General features: G+C 40.2%; 1 protein-coding gene across 4 annotated transcripts in view; it reads right to left on the bottom strand.

The window, feature by feature from the left end:
* The window catches only part of Nell2 (neural EGFL like 2), a 318903-nt gene that overhangs the window by 115931 nt on the left and 179696 nt on the right, over window positions 1-23276 (bottom strand). For all 4 annotated transcript variants that reach the window (XM_013018840.1, XM_013018838.1, XM_013018839.1 and 1 more), the window contains exon 14: window positions 16368-16493. In XM_013018840.1, coding sequence (XP_012874294.1) covers window positions 16368-16493 — 126 coding nt within the window. The remainder of the gene's footprint in view (window positions 1-16367; window positions 16494-23276) is intronic.

Below are 23276 nucleotides of genomic sequence, written 5' to 3'. Positions count from 1 at the left end.
TTTTCATCATAGAGGTCCTTCACTTCTTTGGTTAAGTTAATTCCTAGGTATTTTATTTTTTGTGGAGCTATTACAAATGGAGTTGCTTTCCTAATTTCAGCTACACTTTTCTCATTGTTGGCATAAAGAAAGCCCATTGATTACAGTTCTACTCTTGGTTGTTGTTGTTGTTGTTGTTTGGGAAGTTAATTGGGAATAAGAGTCTCATGGACTTTCCTGCCCATGTTGGCTTCAAACCACAATCCTCAGATCTCGGCCTCCTGAGTAGCTAGGATTATAGACGATTATAGATGTGAGCCACCAGTGCCCAGTAATCACTCTTAACATCAATGGTTAAGTCTGTACATATGCAGCACTTTTAATGTTTACTTTAAATAAGCTAAGGTTTGGGTGACAGAGTGATTTGAGCCCCCTAATTGACAGCCCGTCAGTGCTTTCCTTGTGCCCCAGATACCTTGAAGAGAGGATGGCCAGCCAAACAGCCCCCAGACTGCCCTCATGGCAGCGCTCTGGAACTTCCACAGATGACTGGAGAAATCTACATGGCAATCACTGCATCTTGCACAACTCCATGCCAGAGGGCACTATCAGCCCACAACTGTTTCAACCAATCATGCTCGACCATTTTGCTATCACCAGCCCATGTGAATTCTAGATGACCCTGCTTACCCTGCATTCATGCTTATCCAGGTCAGAAGGATACATTTCCCTTGTTGTCCCAGCAAACAGCCTATGATTGGCACTAACACAGAACTCCAATCTTGCATTCATTCCCCTAAAGACTATGACATGATTAGTGAAAACCCAGTTCTGAATTTGCAAGAGCTGCAATAATTGGTGCAAAAATCCTGATATACCCTTCCCTTACTATATGAATAGACTGTCTGAGTTTTCTAGCCAGCAAGGGAGACATCCCCATGTGCTAACCTATGGAACTAGAAGTTTAGGACCAATAAAAGGCTTCCCTGCAGTGGTCCTCTCTTGCCGACTTTTGCTCTTTATCATTAGTGAAGGAAGCTGAGCTGTTTGCGAGTCAGGAAAGAAGCCCTTCTCAGAAACTGTCTTGCCTAAAACATCCATCATGTGGTGTTCAAGTCTCCAGAAAAATGAGAGACAATAAATTTCTTCGTATTTTGTAATAGAATGCTCAGACAGACTGATATACTGGCCCTAAAAACTAAAATACCCAGAATTAACCCAGAATTCAATATTTTCACCATTAGGGATCTTTTTCCATTTTATTAATAAATTACAAATGCCCTTTAACCTAAAGAAATTGTTCTGCTATAACTTCACAATAAATTCAATTTCTAGGAATAAAAAAAAATGTCCAATCAACTGATACTGCACCAAAATGGCACATATATATATACATATATATTCTACTTATAAATTTACTGTTTGAGGGTATTACATTTTAATTTTGTATGAAAAACAAATATAGATGAGTTTAAAATCCATCTTGTTCTTCTGGGGATCTTTTCACTGTTACCTGTAATTTAGTAGAGACTTGACTCATCAAAGAGCCATACTTTTACTGTTTCATTTTTTTTTGGGGGGGTCCGGTTGTGGGGCCTGAACTCTGGGCCTGGGCGCTGTCCCTCAGCTCTTCAGCTCAAGGCTGCGGCGAACGCCTTCTCGGCCAGCGAGGAAGAACGACCACCACACCAGGAGTCTTCTCAGATCACGCTTTATTGGAGAGCCTTTGAATTGATGGGAGAGCTTGAGCGCGAGAGCGCATGTACACAAAACATGGCCGCTTATATAGGGAATAGGTACACTGTCGTTTTCCCATTGGTCGTTTGCCTTTCGCCGGCACCAGGTGCCACGGGATTGGCTGGGGACTCTACGTGGCTCGCGCATGTGCAAAGCCCAGGACCCACCGTCCTGCCAAGCACTGCCTAATATGGAGTTACCTCAAAACTGCAAGGAAGTGGGCGGCGCCTTGCCATGGCGTTCGCGCCGGCTCCCCGCACAAGGCTAGTGCTCTACCACTTGAGCCACAGCACCACTTCCGGCTTTTTTTCTTTTTGCTTATGTGGTGCTGAGGAATCAAACCCAGGGCCTCATGCAAGGCAAGCGCTCTACCACTGAGCCACTTTCCCAGCTCTACTGTTTCATTTTTCCCCTCTCTTTTTGTCTTTTTTGTGTGCTAGTACTGGGGCTTGAACTCAGGGTCTGGACATTGTCCTTTAGCTCTTTTGCTCAAAGCTGGCAATCTTCCACTTGAGCCACAGCTTAATTTCTAGCTTTTTTGGTGACTAATTAGAGATAAGAGTCTCAGAGACTTTCCTTCCAGGGCTGGCTTCAAACTGTGATCCTCAGCTCTCAGCCACCTGAGTAGTTAGGACTACAAGTATTAACATGAACCATCAGAGTGTGGCTGACATGGTTTCTATATTAAAATCTCTACCATAAGATGATAATTATCACCTTACTTCATTGTTGGTGGGAATGTAAACTTGTCCAACCACTTTGGAAAGCAGTATGGAGGTTCCTCAAAAGACTTCACATAGAACTCCCCTATGACCCAGCAATCCCACTTTTGGGCATTTACCCAAATGCTTACAAACAAGACCACACTAAAGCTACCAGCACAACTATGTTTATTGCAGCATTATTTACCATAGCTAAGATATGGAACCAACCCAGATGCCCCTCAGTAGATGAATGGATCAAGAAAATGTGGTATATATACACAATGGAATTCTATGCCTCCATCAGAAAGAATGACATTGCCCCATTTGTTAGGAAATGGAAAACTTTGGAAAAATTATATTAAGTGAAGTAAGCCAGGCCCAAAGAAACATAGGTCCCATGGTTTCCCTTATTTGCATTATCTAGTATATGTACGAGTCAAGCGGAAAAGGTCAGATAATGTGATGTCAGGAAAATGAACCCTTAGCTATGTATTTTAATGTTTTTTCTTTCATACATGTGTTTCTAAGGCATTTATAAGATTATCTCTTTGTTGCTTTGTATGTCCCTCCCCCACAGTATAACCCCTGCTTTCACTATATTTGATGTCAGTATAACTTGTGGAGGAGATGGGGAAAAACCAGTTGTTTAAGGATACAGGTGGATCTGATGCAACAATGAGAAGTACAAGTTGTCATGTCCAAAACGAGCTTTACAACGTCGGGGGAGGGGAAGGGGGTGGGGGGGAGGGGGGAAGGAGAAGGATTGGGATGGGGGGGAGGGGGGAGGCTGGGAAGGGATGGGAAGGGTAAACAAAGGAGGAGGCTGCAATGCTTGGTAAGAAATGTACGCATTATCCTGCCCATGCAATTGTAACCCCTCTGTACAGTTTGTTCACAAATAAAATAAAATAAAATTTAAAAAAAAATGATAATTATCCACTCAGTACTATAAATCATGGTTTACAAACTAAAAATGTTCCAGTTTATGTATCAGACAAAGTAAATGGTTAAGGAAGGCTGGCTAAAAAAAATCTAGTATGTATGTGAACATTAACTTTCTCTGGAATTGCTAAGACTCAGTGAGTGGAAATGAGAATATATCTAAAGGACTGTCACTACTTCAGTTCTGCTTAACTGGAGTGCAACAATGCAGATCTAGAATTCATAGTGAGTAATGAGAAAAAGCTAGCTGGAAATCCAGGCTTTGATAATGAAATCTTTAGGCCATTTAAGAGTTGAATCATTAAAATGCCCTCAAAGCCAAATAAATCTTCACCAAGAACTGACTGTGCCCCATAGGTCACTGACTTATGGCACTAGATAGAGTCTTGCTGGCACGAAGCCCTTCTGAAATTCTCGACAGTCCACATTCTGAAGGCCCCTGACAGTAAGAATCCCCCAACAGCCACCACATCTACAATTAACTTTATAGGGCTTTCAAAATGATCGTCTCTCAGCTTCCTTTAATTTGTTAAGCTCAGAATCTTTAAAAGAAGCAGCTAAGAAGTATATTGTATTATTAATTTCCAATACATACATATAGTATATTTCTATGTGTATTTAAGTTTACTAGAAGTCATGGCAGTGTTTTTTAAAAAACAAACAAATAAAACAACAATCATTGCTGGTGCCAGTGGCTCCTGCCTGTAATCCTAGCTACTGAGGGAGGCTGAGATCTGAGGATCGCAGTTCAAAGCCAGTCTGGGCAGGAAAGTATGTGAAACTCTTATCTTCGAGTAACCACCAAAAAGCAGAAGTGAAGCTGTAGCTTAAGTGCTAGAACACCATGAAGAAGTTAAGGGACAGTGCCTAAGCCCTGAGTTCAAGCCCCAATACCAGCACTCACACACACACACACACACACACACACACACACACACACACACACACAACATACATACTGACCCTAATTATAGTGCAAAAGCAAATATGAAAAGGCAGATAAGGAAGTTAAATATAAATGTAAACTGAATAATGCTCCTCCCACTTCTCTCTCTATGAACATGAGCCTTGATTGAGAATGATTCATTAAATATAGTTTGGGACAATTCAACAGTGTTAGCTAATAATAATAGTGTATTTGTTTTCTACTGCTGTCCTAACAACTCTAAACTTAATAGCTTAAAACAACGTGTTTTATTTTACAATTCTCTAGCCTGGAGGATCTACATGGTCTATAGGCTGAAATTACGAGGTCTACAGGGCTGCATTCTTTCCTGAAGGTGTCCTTAAGGGTAGATCTTTTGCTTTCCTTTTCCAGCTTCTTCCAGGTGTGCCCCGCCCTCCTCCCACCTCACGGCCTCTCTTCATCCTCACAACCTGCAATACTGCACTTCTCTAATCATTCCTCCATATTCCTCTCCCTCTGACAAACAGCTGCAAAAGTTCTCTTTAGGGACTCCTGCAATTAGACTGACCCTACCTGGATAATCCAGGATAATCCCGTATTTAAAGTCCTTGACTTTCCTCAGATCATAAAAGTTCCTTTGACCCTGGAGGATCACAGACTTCAGGGTTTGGAGATTACAATGAAATAGCTTGTGGGGATCATTACTGCCTACCACAAATAGCAAGAATAGCCACTATTCCTTGATGTTTATTTATTATGCTCCAAGCATCATGCTAATTGCTTCGCATCCTTGATCTCATTTAATTCTGACAACAACCTCTGGTATACATAATATTCCATTTATAAAATAAACTGAGGCTAAGGAGTTAGCTAGCACACAGTAGAATGAAGACTCAGATCTAAGAAGCCTGAATGGGCTGTCTTCTATAAGCTAAAATGCCACAAAATGCTCATGGAGAAAAGTAAACTAGGCAGTAGGGTGGACTACTTAGCCATTTCTTGTCTTGTTTTTGCTATTGTCATATTCTATGGTATTTAAAGGACATAGATATGCAGATACAGGGTTGGTTTTTTTTAAATTTGTTTGTTTGTTTTTTGCCAGTCGTAGGGCCTGAACTCTGGGCCTGGGAGCTGTCCCTCATCTCTTCAGCTCAAAGCTAGTGCTATACCACTTAAGCCACAGCACCGCTTCTGGCTTTTTCTGCTTATGTGTTTCTGAAGAATCGAACCCAGGGCCTCATGCACGGAAGGCAAGCACTCTACCACTGAGCCAACTTCCCAGCCCCATGCAGATACAGTTTAAAAAAAAAATACTTCTGGTAGCCCTGAAGCAGTGGCTCATATTTGCAAACCTAGCTGCTTAGGAGGCTGAGATATGAGGATCAAGGTTCAAAGATAGTCAGAGCAAGGAAGTCCAATGAGACTCTTATCTCAAGTGAACCATCAAAAAGCTGGAAGTGGCACTGTGGCTCAATTAGTACAATGCTAGCCTTGAGCATAAAAGCTCAGGGATAACACTCATGCCTTGAGTTTAAGCTCAAAGAGTAGGATACACATACACATATCAGTTAATAATTTAATTATTACAACTCTGTTTTGGAAAAAAATGATCAACTTTCATTGGGACACACCTCAAAATTATTTATTTTACATTTGTTTCCATGGTACTCCATGAATAATAACAAGGTAGTCTATCTTCTTTGAAATGAAATGCCCTACCCTCTTCATTCTAGGCCTGCGTTGATTGTTATACATCATCACCAATTTGATTAACAACTTTTCACCAAGAAAAAAAAAATAGCATATGAAAACCAAGTAAGGCATTCACTCATTAATGTGCACATCTTAATTAGAGGGACTGCCATGTTTCAGAAAACATAACACTCAGCATTTTCTACACAACTTTCTGACTGTAAGTCCTAGAACTCCATCCAGGCTGAATTTGCTATTGTACAAAAACCTATACTTTTGTACCTATTTGTTCTGTGTCTTAAAATGTTTTCTCTCACTTCCTCCTGAAATGCTGTCATTCTTAAAAGCCTTCGTTTCAATGTGATGTCTACCCAGGAATCAGCGAGGTTACTCACTTCTTCCCCTGGGCTCTGCAGGACCCTTGCAGGCAGTTTACACAACTGTCACACTGTAGTAATCCACAATATCACTGCTCTAGTGTAAGGAAAAGTAAAAGGTTTGATATTTTATGAGCTTTCCAGTTCATAGACATGGGGGGGGGGAGGTAGGGGGGAAGGGAGGGGAATGCCAGTAAACTCAGAACCCAGGCATTGTCCCTAGGCTTCCCCCCGCACCCAAAGGCTGGCATTCTACCACTTGAGCCACAGATCCTTTTCTGATTCCACCCCCCCCCCCCCCCCCCACCCCCGGAGTTAATTGGAGATAAGAGCCTCATGGGCTTTCCTGCCAGGTCTGGCTTTGAATTGTGATTCTCAGATCTCAGACTCCGGAGTAGCTAGGATTACAGGTGTGAGTCACCAGCGCTCAGTAACAATACATTCTTTTAATACATTAACTGTCACTTGATGCTGTTCACGAGTATTTGGCTGAGCTGGTTTGGTTATCTGTATAGTATTAGGCTGGGCTGGGTTAGTCATCTATAATACTTAGCTGAGCTGGGTTAATTATCTACATAGTACTTGGATGAGCTGGGTTATCTATACAGTCAATGACTACATGAGTCTCTAACATGGTCTTAATGAACTCAGTCTCCTGATATCTTTGTATATAATCTCTTGCCCTTTAGTGTGGGCCACATTTGAGTGATTTTTTTTTTCTAATTGAAAAACTACAGCAAAGAGAAAATGTCAAGATGATGATATCCATCTTGTTAACAGACTGCTTGATCATAGCTTTGTGGAAGCAGGATGCCATGTTGAAAAGGCCTACATGGCAAAGTGTTAAGAACAATCTACTGTCTACCGCTGCTGTGAAATGCCACAGCAACAACCGCATAGATGAATCTGGAAATAAATTCTTCTGCGGTCCTTGCCAATACTTTAATTACTGCTTCATGAAGAACCATGAAGCAGAACCCAAATCGCCAGTCCACAGACGCTGCAAGGTACTAAATGTCTGTGGTTTTAAACTACTATGTTTGGAGTTGTAATGCAGTAGTAGATAACTTGTACAATGTCATTCCACCTGATTAAAAAAAAACTTTATGAAATCAAAGTATCTTAAATCCAAGCAGAAGTTATACAAAGGAAACATTGATCGCTAAAGTAAGTGGCTACGGACAGCCAGCAAAAGCACTTTCCACAGTCCAGGGTGTAGTTTCACCCCAGCAGAAGTAGGCAGAAGAGGCAGGATCCTGAGCTGGAACCTTTGGGTCCTCAAACCATAACTTGCCATGAGTACTATAGGAATTAAAATCTTTTCTGTCAACTGGTTGCTTCCTTTTGGCCAAACTTGAGAAATCCGTTTGGAACGAGAAGCTTTTTTTCTTAAGCCACACCCAGTTATAACAATTGATTTTCTAGGAGCTGGAAGCTAGGCTCAAGTAGTAGTGTATCAGCTGAGTAAAATTGTTTTTCTGACAAGCTGAATGCAACTGAAGTAGGAAGACACCCTGTTTCAAGTGACATCCTGTTCATGTTATATTTAGTTAATCACCATCCTGTCAAACTAGCTGGTCACGCAAGGTTGTGATCCTAAGTCCTGACCAATCAGAACAAGCGGCAGTACTACATTCGGGATAAAATGTGCGTAGACTTCCTGTCCAGCATGCTTGCATCCTTGCATCCTTGTTATAGCGAGCCCTTTTGAGTAGGGTAACTTCACCTTGCCGAGTTCCTTTTGAGTTTATGTCCTTATTCCTACACAGCACCCTAATCTAACAGTAAGATGCTGAAGAGGAAAGCAGGCTGAGAGGAAAGGAGGGCACCAGAAACAGACAGTATCATCACGAAGTTCCACGGAGCACTGGAGCAGTGAGAATGCACAAGGAAGGTCAAACTTTCACCCCAGCTAATATGTCAAAGCCAGCCCTCAAGAGAGGAAACGAAAGGTATCTGTTGAGCTTCAGCTTCAGCAATCCCATCCTCCACAGGTGACTGTTGCTAAGACACCGCTATTATTATACTCCTGCATGTATAATCTTTCTATTCTCCCATGTGAGTTTTCAGCTCTGTGATATGCACGGAAAAAAAATCTCTCAATGTAACAGAAATAATACATCTATTTGGGACAAAGGTGAACTAGGGTTTACTGACTAACAGAATCCAAGTACAGTAGGTGAGGCGTGCTAACGAGCCAGAGCCGATCATCTGAGTGCAGAGGGGCCACACAACACAGGGTTCTGTGAAGAGCAAACCAGAGTTGGAAGTGGGCTAGAACAGCTGTGCTGGGCTGCTGCAGAAAGGCTCTGAAGGGCTCAGAAGCTGCTACTTTGGAGCTGTTGGGCCTCCTCTGCTCCTTGACAGATTCAGAGACAAAGACTTCCTTCCAAGCTTTTCATCTTTCTGAAGGCAATCAGCTTCCCCGGGCCCTTGAGCCTGTTCCTTTTTGGAGTTGACTGCTAATTGTATGCATGCACATATGTGTTTCAGAAAGGAGATAAGCACATTGCTTTAGCCTTCTCACTTCTGTTCTCTGCAAGTTTTCGAAACATGACCTCAAGTTCCCTAACCCTTCCTGGTTATTTCAGGTTACAGTCTCTTAGAAACCATAAGTGGATCGTTTGTTTAGAAACAGCTTTTCATCGTTAATTCTTTTGAGTCCCAGGGCTTCGTGTTTTAATTGGCTTTTGTGATCATGCTGGCATTTTCAAATTACTCAATAATAACTACACAGTGTAATAATAATATATGATGAACTACAGGAAATGACTGAGCTATCTATTAACTTTGAGGGGGGGCTGTACTTTTAATTTTAAAATCTAAAGTTATGTGATTTTCATGTTTTATTTTTGAAAAGACAACTGACAAAAGCCATACTTAAATATATATATATATATATATATATATATATATATATATATATATCTCACAATGCTGATTCTGAGAAAACAAAATGTGGAGTGGTTGTTCACAAAATCTGTTCCAATAATTATGGCAGCTAGTAGCCAGATGGTAGGACTGTCTCGATTGTGCCTGGAGATGCCTCAGAAAAGAAATCCACATATAAAGAGGCGAGGCTTGTAAAAGCTGTGCTGACTGAGAAGTGACCCAACTCCCTGACTCTTTAGAGACCCGATTCTCTACTCTGGGCAGAGGAGAGTACCCTGGAGAACTCTGCACACATCCACCTCTCTCTGGTGCATTGTTTTTCAATATTCAGTTGCAATAACAATGGGAACCTCCCTTTTCTGGGATGTACAGCAAATCATCTTAAGGAATCAGTTTTTCTCACTTCCAAAAGAACATGCACTTCAATGGTATCAGCATTCCCCCCCCCCCTCACCTTCTTTCCTTTCTTGCTAGTCCTGGAGACTGAATCAGGGCCTGGACACTATGGTACCAAATAGAAAATTTCTAAGATAGATTGGTTTTAAGATTTGTAGGGGCAATCAGGAATTTCAGGTACTAAGACTCAAACTCAGGGCCTCAGTGCTCTCCCCTACTTATTTCACTCAAGGCTGGCACTCTACCACTTCAGCCACAGTTGCTTATCCAGCTTTTTTGTGTTTAATTGGAGATAAGAGTCTCATGGACTTTTCTGCCTAGGCTGGCTTCGAACTGTGATTCTCAGGGCTCAGCCCCCCTGAGTAGCCACCTGGATCCCTTTCTTTCTTAAACCCCGAATCATAAGTACATAGCAAGTACAGTTGAAGAAACAATAACAAATGGAGACCGCTGCTTCAACAGAGCTATCTGCTTTGTGAAAATTAATGACTCAATTTAAAAGTAACAAAGAGAAGTTCCCAGCAGGAAGGGATCCCAGAGAAATCAGGCAGTTCTTCAAGCAGCTAGCTTGTCCAAACGTAATAATACCAGTCATGATGAGAGCAGTTAACATTTATTAAACTTTTCTTCTGGGCTAGGCCTTTTACAAGGGATAAAATGCCCAAGGTATTTTACAACTAAAATAACTTTTGTTTATTTAGAATTGCTTGGGAAAGCTGAGGAGTCTTGTTTTCCTTTCCTCTTCATCGCTGGTCTCTGAAGAAGCATGCCTATAGCCTTGAACTTGCATGGATCTCAGGCTTGTCATTTCCTTCACTGTTTCTGTATCATTTATCCAGGGGTACACCATGCATTATCTCTCTCTTTCTGGAGTTGTGATTCACATAAATCCATCAAGGGCTATTTTTGGATAGCTGATAATGAAGTCATTGTCCATTCTCACACACAAAAAATTGCTTGTATCTATAAAATAGTGCTATTAGCCAAGCTGGTGGCTCACACGTGTAATCCTAGACACTCAGGAGGCTGAGATCTGAGGATTGAGGTTCAAAGACAGCCCAGGCAGAAAATGTCTATGAGATTCTTACGTTCAATTAACTGCCAAGAAGCTGGCAGAGTGAGTATGGCTCAAGTGTAGTGCATCAGCCTTGAAAAAAATCTAAAGATGTTTGAGTTTTAGTTAGTTAGGCCTTGAGTTCAAGCCTCAATAGTAGCGTGTGCACATGAATGCATGTGTGTGTGCATGCACACACACACATGTTATTGATGTCTTTCCAACATATTATTTTTAAACACTTTTAAGTACATTATCTTCCCTAGCACTTGAGGGCAGGACACGTGTACATATCACAAAACTGACTTAAAATCTTTGCTGCAGTTTCCCAACAGTCAATATTTTCCCTGTGCTCTTCTGTACCTGACAGAAGCATCCAGAATTCTATCAGATGCTGTAAGATCAGCTGCCATAAAGCAAAATGAAGGAAACTTAGGAATGTCATAAAATCCACCATCCTTTCTCTACGACCAGCAAATTAAACAAGCCTGACAAACAGGGTGCTAGTAATAACTCAAAAAAAATCAGTTGAATTGATGATGTGGAGGAAAAAGAAGTAACCCCAATAAGATCATAAAATGTAAGCACCGGGCTAGGAAGGAGGCTCTGTGGTAGAGCACTTGCCTTGCATGCATGAGGCCCTGGGTTCAATTCCTTAGTACCACATAAGCAAAAAGAAAAAAGCTGGAAGTGGCGCTGTGGCTAAAGTGGTAGAGCGCTAGCCTTGAGCTGAAGAGTGGAGGGACAGCGCCCAGGCCCAGAGTTCAGGCCCTATGACCAGACCAAAACAAACAAACAAACAAACAAATGTAAGCATCAGGCCTGTGAAGTCCTGTAAAAGGTGAAGTACTTTCAGAAGAGAAAACAGAGCAGATTGACAACAACATAAACGAAGTCTCTAGTAGAATTCTTCTGTTAAGACGCTCTATGAGCATCCTGATATAACTAGTATGAACCTAAAAAGCCAACACAGAAAGCTTTGGAGTGGCAGAAGCAATGACTCAGTGAAAGCAGGTATTTAAGACTTAGACTTGATTTGAGGTCTCTGAGACATCATCTGGTGCCTTTGCTGAGGCCTTCAATTTTACCTTAGTAAATTATTTCTCTAAGACAAGCTAAGGTTGGATTTGGGGTAGGAGAAAGAAGAACGAAGAATTGAGTGGGGAATTGTGTTTGTCCATGCCAATGGCTCCTTTGGGGGGCAAAGGGCAATTGGAGGACACTGGATACACAAGGAGTGAGAAATGGCACCATTCACTACATAGGACAGAAAGGAAAATTATAGGAGAACAGGGAAAGTGAAAAGAAACTGCGCATATTACATACAACTTTGACTGGGTGATTCTAAAGTAGGCTTTTAGGCTGTATAACTGTTTGGGGCTGTCTTATGTGAGATGTCTTCTAAAGTATGAAGATTAATGAGCCTTTTGTAAAGTAACCAGAGAAAGCACCTTGCTGTAAAGATCCCAGGGAAATAAGTCATTTTCTCCAGGTAAGTATTATGCTAAGGAAAGTACTATAGGATGTTCAGCAGTATCCCTGAGCTTGTACCCATAGCAACCCCCACCTACATCTATGATCATCAAATAGCAAGTAGAAAGGTCAATCTGCTTGTTTGACAAATCCGTACCCTACAGGATCAATTTATTTCCTCAATTGGGTAAGACTGTTTTCCATCCCTCCCCACACCCATCCTTCTCATTTTTCTTATCCTCTCTCTAAAGACCTGCACAACTTCAGAAAGATGGCAAGCAAATTGGCACAAAAGAAGAATCATTATTCCTGTTTTTAGTCTAATAATCAAAACAGAAATACATCAGTAAGACCTAAATTGCATGCCTCCTCATTCAGGTGTTTATCACCCAGTAATTCCAAATTCCAGCTTCTTCTTGGTTTCTTGAGATGATTTTATTCTTAATCTGTTACATAAAACCTAGAGCAGGGGGTGTGACTCAAGTAGTAGAGAGCCCACCTAATAGGAAGACCACCCAGAAGGACGCAAGAAAATTTGTCAAGGGCAATGCTCTGGTACCTTCAGTAAAAAACTATAGCCTGAGCAGCTATGCCTAATATTATTTTGGTCTTCCTCTGCATTCCTACAAAGGTATAATTATTAGAAGCTTAGCTATCCTAAGAGAAATTCTCCTTAAGTGGTCAAAAAATATCTCAGCCATTTGTGGTATTTTATTGGAAGCATGCAATGGCAGAGGCAAAACCAAAGCAGAAGACATTTTGTAATGTATTAGTACTAAACTATTGAATTTGCTATGGTTGGATTTACATCCAACAAACAGATTCAAAACAGAAATAAGCCTCTTAAAAATATTCTGCCTTGGAGAAACACTCTCTACACAACATGAGGCCAAATTATAGGCCGTGTCCTCTTACTTAAAATTTCGAGAGATCTTTTAAGAATACAAGGAAAGCTGAGAGCATCACGAGGAAGCAGAAACATGTCCAAAACTTTAAGTCTCTAATACTGAAAAATATATCTATATATCATCAGACCCTTGAAACTGCATGCTGATCTTCAAATATTACTTTCTAAAATGCAAGACTTACCTTTGTGTTTTGGTAACTACAACTTAAAATGGGCTTTTTTCACAAGTTATTAAATTTATTTACATATAATACATATGAATGATTCTCAAAGACCAATACAATTCCTTCAAACATTGCACAGTAATTTCATTAAAAGTAAACACAGACTTTTTATTGCTTTGCCACAACCTATTTTATCCTAGTTCATTATATAATATATTTTACTTTTTGTGATTTATTTCTGCAGAGTTAATTGCATATTTATATGTGGATACATTTTTGTACTGGAAACTGTTTATATCTTAAAAGAATTGGTTCTTCATTCCTTACGCTTTTAAAAATAAAATCAAAGAATTTTTTCCACAACTTTAATCTACAGTTTCTCCATGGCCTTGTATAGTTGCTCTAAAAGCTTTTTAAATTTATTTATTTTTAAAATTATTTTTAACTAGTTGTACAAAGGAGGTGCCATTTAACAAAGCAGTTTGTAAATACTGACACTTGATCAGTGTCACCCCTTCAACCCACCCCTTTGTCCCTTACGTTTCTTAGTTTTGTGCTATATACAATGAATTTTTACTGCATTCTCTTCCCCTACTTCATTCATCTTTCCCTCTCCCCTTGGCTCCAAACCCCTCTTGGATGCACCCATTTCCTGGTGTAGAATTGATAAATGGGATGACATCAAACTTAAAAGTTTCTACATGGCCAGAAGAAGAAGCTAAGTAGAAAGCTCATCAAATGGGAGAAGATTTTTACTAGCTATACATCAGACAAGGACCTAGTATCCAGAATATACTTAGAACTCAAAAAATTAAATCCTCAAAAATTAAAACCTCAAAGAAATAACAACCCAATTAATGAATGGGCTTAAAGAGAGAGTTCTCATAAGAAGAAGCAAAAATAGCCAATAAGCACATGAAGAAATGCTCAACATCTCTGGTCATAAAAGAAATGAACATCTAAACAACACTGAGATTTCACCTTACTCCAGTTAGAATGGCCATCATCAAGAAAACAATCAACAAATGCTGGTGAGGATCCAGACAAAAGGAGGGCATTTATCCAATAGAACATAAACAAGGTTACAGTAAAGCCATCAGCACAAACATGTCCACTGCAGCACTAGTCACCATAACCAAGATATGGAATCAGTCCAGATACCCCTGTATGGGCAAATGGATCAAAAAATGTAGTATATATACACTATTTTACTTATCTATTAGAAAGAGTGATATTGTACCATTCATAAGGAAATGGAAAGATGGAAAAATTATATTAAGTGAAGTAAACCACACCCAGAGAACCAAAGGTTGAATGGTTTCCCTCATTTGCGGTAGCTATAACATGCCTATAAATCTGTAAATAAATACACTGGGTGGTGTGCAAGTGGTTACAAATGAATTAGCCAAAGTATAATAGACTCTATGGAGGGCCGAAATAGTACATGATCTTAGAGAATGAATAGGTTAAAGCCCAACAAAATAAAAACTTGGGATTATTGATATAAATAGTACAGTAAATTGTGCATTCAACTCTCCATTTAAGTATTATTCTTTTATATTATTTTTATGTTGAACACTGTCTCTACAGTCCTCTTTCAAGACATAGTGCCATGTAAAATGATTAAATTTTATGTAAAGAAAAAAACACATAATTATTTCCTAGTGTGCAAAGGTTTAAGATTAAATAGTTTGGAAATGATGCTGTGGCTCAAGTGGTAGAGCACTTGCCTTGAGCTGAAGAGCTCAGGGATAGCGCACAGGCCCAGAGTTCAAGCCCCATGACTGACAAAAAAAACAAAATTAGTTTCTCCTCTTGCAAGGTTTCTTTCTCTATAAGTAGAAAACGTATTTCTCATCACTTGAATTTCCACCATTTTGTTTTTATATAAATAGCATATTTGAATTTGAGGGAAGATGCTTCCCTCTGCTCTGATATACAGTATTAATTAGTATATGGTATAATCACTATAATGAAGACTTTGATACACACACTAATTCAAACACCTACTATGAGTCTTTATATACATTTTATGTTTTACCAGGGAGTGTTATAAAGTCCCTTTCCTTGAAAACTTCTAAGTATTATTTATAGCTGTGTCTCATAAACAAAATTCAAGACAGCATTTAAAATGATGAGACTTTTAAGTGTAGTGAAGTTTTATGAGTCTACATGTTTTTTACATATTGTTGTTATGTCCCTTCAACTTAGAAAAATAGAAATGCAAATGCATGGATGGTTTCCCACCCACCTGTCCTTACAGCTCACACCTGTCAATCTATTCTTCTACAACCATTTGTTTACATATAGTATGTGACCCAATACAGGACAGAGTAAGTTGTATTATATCAGAACCAATCTCAGATATTACTAACTGTTCAGACTTCCCTGAACAGTGCCTGGCATGTTTCTATAGAAGAGAGTAGTTCATGAAACTAAAATATGGAAAATTTCAACATAATACTTTAACTGTATTTCCTCAAGGTATAAAGAAGCTCAATTTTCTTAATATTCCCATAACCTAGAAATGACAGAATCTGTTTCTGAAAGACATAACATGATTTATGTAATTATTCTGCTATTCAAAAACCTACTATCACATAAATGAAGTATCATTGAGAGACCGTTCTTTGTAATTCATGCAAGATTTGAGTATAAAACTATTTAAGGATAAATGTATTATAATCTCATTTTGATCCTTTAGTTTTTCTCTTCCTATCAAGGAATATAGAAGAATCTAGAGCAAATATCTCTTTCTTTAGAATAGGTTACAGAATTAAATAAGAAATGATTTACTTATTTTGTCATGTGAAAGTTACAGCATACTCATCAGAATTTACATAGTAAAAAAAGAAAGACAGAGACTATATAGGTACCAGTGGCTCACACCTGTAATCCTAGCTACTCAGGAGGTTGAGATGTAAGGATCCCAGGAAAAATGTCCATGAGATTCTAATCTCTAATTAACCAGTAAAAAACCACAAGTACAGGTGTGGCTCAAGTACTAGAGCGCTAGCCTTGAGGAAAGCTCCAGGAAAGCAACCAGGCTATAAGTTCAAAAACCAGTACCAGCATACACACAAAGAAAAAGAAAATTACTCAAGTCATGGCAATATACTATTTCATTGATAGCCGGTGTTTACCTGTACAGGAGTAATCGTCAATTCGGATGTATCCCGTTTTACATATGCACATGAAGGAGCCAGGGGTGTTGACACACATAGTATTCTCCCGACAGTAATGGCGCCCTTCAGCACACTCATCAATGTCTGTAAAGAAAGAGTAGGACAGGTGTTGATAGTGGCCAATATTCTAGAATGTCTCTATAATTTCCTTTGGGGAGAAGGGAGGAACAGTTACTGATTATACTGTGTTTTCAGAAAGCATTCAAAATACCCTCTTTATTTTCTTTTAATTTTTATTGACATTAGGTGGTTGTACAAAGAAGTTTCAACTCAACATATCAATTTGTGAGTACTGTGCATCTTGATCCATGTCATGCTTCCCTCCTTTTCCCCAATCTCTCCCAACCGCCCCCCCATCCGGGAAAGTTTCATGTTCATATGATAGAAACCACAGAATTATTTTAAGAGCTGTTGCTGCAGTTTCAAATATGTCTATCCATTTCAACTCTTACCATTATAAATACTGACTGAAATTCTGAGTATACCCATTTGTCTGTTTGATCAGATGACCTACAAAGTAGAGATTTGGAGGCCTTTGCATCTTAGAACATCCTGTCTCTGAGCCTACCCTGAATTATGTTGACTCTCTGGCTATTCTGTGAACTTGAGAAGACAGAAGGGGCCAAATGGAGTAGCCACTGTATCTCAGTGCTTGAATTTTGTACTTGATTAGAGATACCTCCCTGAATAGAGACAAAATTAGAATACAGAAACTTGATCTAGCCTCCATCAGAAAGAATGACACTGCCTCATTTGTTAGGAAATGGAAAGACTTAGAAAAAATTATATTAAGTGAAGCAAGCCAGGCTCAAAGAAACATAGGTCCCATGGTTTCCCTTATCTGTAATAACTAGTATATGTCTAAGGTAAGCAGAAAAGGTCAAAAGCTATGTACATATGACCATGTAAGATGATGCTAAGCTAAACAAAGCCCAAAATAGGGACAGAAATGGTTTTATCTGTTTTGCTATTGATTTTAATGTATTTATAATGTACCGTGTGATTTTTTTTGTTTTTTTTGTATGTTCTTCCCCCATGGTATAACCCCTGTTTTCACTGTATTTGATTCCGGTGCCCTGCATCTTGTATATACATTTCTCTAATTGGGGAGAGGAAGGGAAATAAATGCTGAAGTAAGGATATAGGTTAACTCCTTGTAACCATGAGATATACAAGACACTATGCTGAAAACAAACTTTTCAACTTTGCGAGAGGGGGGAGGGAGGAACTGGGGAGGGAAGGGATGGTAGAGGAAAAACAGAGGAGGTAACAATGCTCGATAGGAAATGTACTCAATACCTTACTCATGTAACTGTAACCGCTCTGTACAGTATTTTTACTATATATATGTGTGTATTATATCTATCTATCTATCTATGAAACCTGATCTAGATGAGACATTGGAAAGTTACAAAACAAGATATCCTATGGAAGATCTAACATAGTAAAATTCATACCCCAAGTTCTGAGTACAAAAACTTACAGATGTAAAGCCAAAAAAGGCCCTAGTATCAATTGTGAAGAATCTTTATGCGGACAATAAAAGTGCCCCCATTTTATAGCATCTCTCCATGAAACGGAGCACACTTCACAGGTGTTTGTCATCATATAATACACTTCACTAAGGGCTTTCATCTTTTGACCAGACAATGAATTCCACCTCGAGATTCCTCAAATTCCTGTGATGACTCCACAAAGTAATATTGACCTCATTTGTACAATCATCAGAAAATTGACAAACTACACAAGAGGGCTGGCTGGTGTGCCATTGTGACAGACAAGTTATTTCCTGTGCTTTCATTCTGACAACATTAAAAGAAGTCAAGTCGCATAGTCTCAGGAACTCACAGTTTAGCACTATAGAGCTCTTGAAACCCTGCTGAGCTAAGACTGTGTGTGTGCACACGCATGCCGGTACCAGGGCTTGAACTCAGGACTTGGGCGCTGTCTCTGAACTTCTGTGCTTAAGGCTAGTGCTCTACCACTTGAGCCACAGCTCCACTTTCCAGCTATTTTAGCAGTTAGTTAGAGAGTAGAGTCTCATGGACTTTCCTGTTCAGACTGGCTTTATCACAACGCTCAGCTCTCAGCGTCCTGAGTAGTTAGGATTACAGGCATGAGCCACTAGCATTTGGCTTCAGTCTTTATTTTGTAAATGGCAAAACTGAGGCCTGAAGAGGTTAAGCTTTCTAGTCAATCCCACAGTCCACATGATAAATGCAAACTAGTATGCAGGATTCTTGCCAGTGTGGCCTCTACTCTCTGAGCTTTCTGCTCTGAAGCTTTCTCTCTTTTCCCCTCTAAGTGCTCTGGCCACCTTGGGCCTAGCTGTACTTTGACTGGCCTGTGCTAACTTTCTACCTGTGGGCAGAGGCACACACTCTCACCTTTGCTCATCACATTGCTCCTTTCCTCTCCCTGAATGCACAGCAGGCTGGCTCATCCACAATAATCTGTTTAAACATACCTCAGTGAAAACCCCCCTCATCAACTGCAAGGCTCCCTGTGCAGGGTTCCTGTGAGATTTACTGTTTCCATCACATACACGTCAATTCTCTGCTTTTAAGATGTTTTATTAGCACATAATAGTGGTGCCAGGAGGATTTAGTGTCATTTCCATACAGATATACAATGTACCCCCATCAAATTCACTCCTTCCATCTCTCCCCCTCACTCCCTCCTGAAAAACATTTCAAGAGGTTTCATTAATCTATTTTTAGGCTTGTATACTGGAATACTTCCCGCTGGGCAACAATGGATCCCATCTATAATACTATCTACACAGGAGGTGAGATCTAAGGGTCACAGTTTGAAGGCAGCCTAGTAAGTCTGTGAGACTCTTATCTCCAATTAACCAACAAAAAAGGCAGAAATGGAGCTGTGGTTCAAGTGATAAAGCACCATTCTTGAGTAAAAATGCTAAGGGACAGTGACCAAGCACTGAATTTAATCCACAGTACACACTTTCTCTATTTTCTTTCTCTCTCTCTCACTCTCCCTCAGAACAGATACACACACATACACACACACACACACACACACACACACACACACACACACACATTCAAACTATTCACCCTCTCCACTGACCTTCAGCATAGCTTATTTTACTTTCTTCCAATTCTGATTGATTTTTTTTTCATTCATTTTTTAACCATACATTACTTTATAAGTGGTTTTACCATTTAGTCAGATTATTTCTCACTAAATCCTTACCTAATATTTCTTCTTTCCTGGCAACCCCAGTCCCTTGTGGTCCTACAGCTTTCAGTGCATTTTCTTATACTATCTTTTTTTTAAAGTTTATTTATATTGTAAAGGTGTTGAACGGGGCTTTTCTATTTGAACACTGTTATCTCCCACATTTTCTCCCACTTTCTAATCCCCATTTCTCTCCCCCCAAAGTTGTCATACATGATATTTAACATATATGTTAAACATATATATTAAACTTGTATTATACATGATATATACCATGATGTATTACATGTGATATATATTAATAATATATAATATATACCATATATTACATGTATGGTACGTCCAATTCATATGTTGTAATGTATTATTATTACATACATAATAATATGTTACTAATATATATTACTTATATATTTAATATATATTACTATAAATATAATGTAAGTATATATTACTTACATGGTATATATTGTATATAATAAAAGTCTAATGTATTTTTCTATTAAGACACAGAAACCAGTTTAGACTTGGGCTTGCTAGGCAACACATAAATGACTGAGGTCAGAAGTATACCATCAAACTTTATTTACAAAAATGCAGCCAAATGTGGGTCACAGTCTGGTTTGATGACTCCTGATCTCATAAACCACCAAGGTTAAGAATCACTGAACACATCAGTGAGCCTGTGTTAGTTACACTTTTCAGCATGGTGACAAAATACCTGACATAAATGACTCAAAAGGATGAATTATTTGCTTTGGTTCATGGTTACGGAAAACTCTACCCAACTTCCTTAACTGTTGATCTGAATCATACTCAGTTCATGATGTCATGTTACTTCTATATATTTGCCCAAAAGATCCATCACATTCGATTATACCCTAAAACTCCAACTCCATACACTCTGGAGAAGGTATAATGAAAATTCATTTGCTGGATCGAAAAGTCATCAGGGGTATTACATGGGATTACTAATTTACTCAGCTTGATTGACAGATAAGTCAACCCAGCCCCTCTAAAAGAGTGCTGCAGAGAGGTGAGAGTCATTGAAAAGTCATAGAACTCCTGACTCTCTGAGGCTTCAACTTGTAAACTAGCGAGGTAGCCATCCTTGTCAATAAGATTCTCAGTATTTTGTTGTTGTGGTTGTTGTTAAACTGTCTGCAAATTGACTATCAGCATATTGTTCAAAGGATTTGCACCCTAAGAATATATATACCCTTGTATACCATACTTTATTTAGTCAGTCAGACTCTGGGTAAAAACTCCCATTTAAAGCTATCATTGGTCAGATAAAATTCAATAGAGGGCCATAAGGCAATAACAAGGATATGTTTTTATGCCAATCCTGGGGCTTGAACTAAGGGCTCACACCCTGTGCCTGAGCTTTTCTGTTCAAGGATAGCACTCTACCACTTGAACCACAGCTCCATTTCTACCTATTTGGTAGTTAATTGCAGGTTAAGTGCAGGTAAGATTTTCATGGACGCTCCTGGGTGAGCTGACTTCGAACGATGGGCTTTAGATCTCGGTCTCAGTAGCTAGGATTACAAACGTGAGCCACTGGTGCCACGCAAGCATACTATTTACTATGAAACCTTTTATGAACTGCAGTGATTTGGATCTCATAGACTTCTTGGATTTATGACAAAAAGATCTAGAAGTAGGCCTATTACTTAGAACAGTGTCACCAAGGAGAAAGAAGTAAACTACTCCCAAATACCATCATAACACCATAAACCTGATTGTATTTGCCTTGTTTGATTTATCATGCCCTATCTTTAGAGGAAGAGATCCCCAAAGTGCTGCATTTATGTACCAAAACTGCAAAGTTAAATAAATGTCATTTCCATTTACATGTAGAGAGTCTCACAGGCACACAAAAAATGGCATGACTAAAAAGTGATCTGGTGGAAAATCACATTCAAATTTAGTCTAGTGGGTATTTTATAGGTCCAGGTCTCAACTCAAAAAAGTTAAGTGAGTCAAATTCTCAGAATTCAATTCAATTCTCTACACATTTACCCAGTGTCTTCTATGTAAGAAATATAATAAAAATCACTTTAATAGGTCTTTGGTTATATGTTGATGATCCTAGTGGGAGAATAATCGCCGCAGGTCGATAGTGCCAGGGATGGATTCTGCCTAGAGATAGCTTTCTGCTAAACAGAAAAATCTAGAGAAAGATGCAATGGCCTGCCAAATGGAACCCTTCACACAGGAGCTGAGCATGCGGTAGAGATTCCAACAAAGAATGCATCCCTAAGGTGCCTTCCAAAATTTAGTGCAAAGAGAACTAAAGCCTTCCAAAGGCTAACGCTCCAAGGAATGGATGACCTCATCATCATCAGCTCCTCATTCAATCAGGCATATTCCATGTTTTCGGACCACATATCACCCTATACGTTCTAGGGAGCCACGATATCATTACAAGTTTGTGGCTCCCTAGACATTTGGTTGAGAATGAACTCCACAGAGAGGAGGACCCTACTGCTGACAGAGCAGTAGGCCAACACCACAGCTCTCTCCAACCAAATAGACAGTTCGACTTCCAAAGCTTAGTTTCCTCATGAGCCCCACCACAGCAAAAAGGTGAACAATCAGATCAATGCAGGAGGTGGAAAAAAAAGAAAAGGAAAGGAAAAAACTTCCACACCTACACAAAGACAGAAAAGCAGGAAGACCCTTCCTCCAGCCCTGGCTGGCAGCGGGGGTTCTGTGCCAAGTCACCCAAGCAGCCCGGCCTGTGGCCGCCAGAGACCCCAGAGCCACAGCAGTCCACAGAATGCCAGAGCAGAACAAGCCCCTGGCCCCAGACCAGGAGAGTATAAACAGAGACAGAGACCGTGAAACCCAGACCCGGAGCCCCCACCACACCCAGCCTGGCCCACCAGCATCTTAAAGGAACACAGTGATGACCAGCGACCTACAACACACAGAGACAGCAATCTACCATGGCACAGCTGGGCAGCCCCACGGTGGATGCTCCCCGTCCTGCCACGGGAGACCAGTGCTGGTGTAACCCCCAGAGCTTGACCCCGACGTCTCCCCCTGCCACCTGGGCTTCTGGTCCCACTGAAGCTGGGAACTGTTCAAGCACCCAGCAATAGGTGGAGCACACCCAGCCCACCAGGCCTGACAGAGAGTGCCCCTGGGAGGGAGCTCAAATTAGGCTGGTCCAACGCCTGAGGGCCTCAGTAGCCAGCTGCGGAAGGAGCCCTACCAGTGTATCCCAGGCTGGGGATTGGGCAGCTCAAGCCACCAGTACCTGGCTACAATTGGGAACTGTGATTCGGCTCAGGTCCTTGTCTGAAGTCAGGAACTACCTGTGGGCACCAGCAGGTGGCTGAACGAGTCCCACCTGTGTTTCAGGTGGGATTCTCTGCACCCCCCTCCCAAGCTGTCTAATCCACCTGTCCCTGACTGAAGTCAGGAACTGAGGGCATGCCTCAGCAGAGGGTGGAGTGTGTCTGCCCACCAGAATCTAACAAGAGTGATCCCTATGTGGGACAGACTAACTGGAGGTTGGCCCCTATCCCCCACAGAATGACACCTGGAAAAGTCTCTTAGCCAGCCCAGGGCTGAGAGAAGGCTTCAATAATTGACCAAGAAACCAACCCAAAACAGAGCAAATGCAGCCATCTATTGACTAAAATAATCAGAGTC

The sequence above is a fragment of the Dipodomys ordii genome, unplaced genomic scaffold (assembly GCF_000151885.1).
Source record: "Dipodomys ordii isolate 6190 unplaced genomic scaffold, Dord_2.0 Scaffold42, whole genome shotgun sequence".
NCBI classification, from domain to species: domain Eukaryota; kingdom Metazoa; phylum Chordata; class Mammalia; order Rodentia; family Heteromyidae; genus Dipodomys; species Dipodomys ordii.
This window is presented reverse-complemented; position numbering and strand designations above follow the sequence as displayed.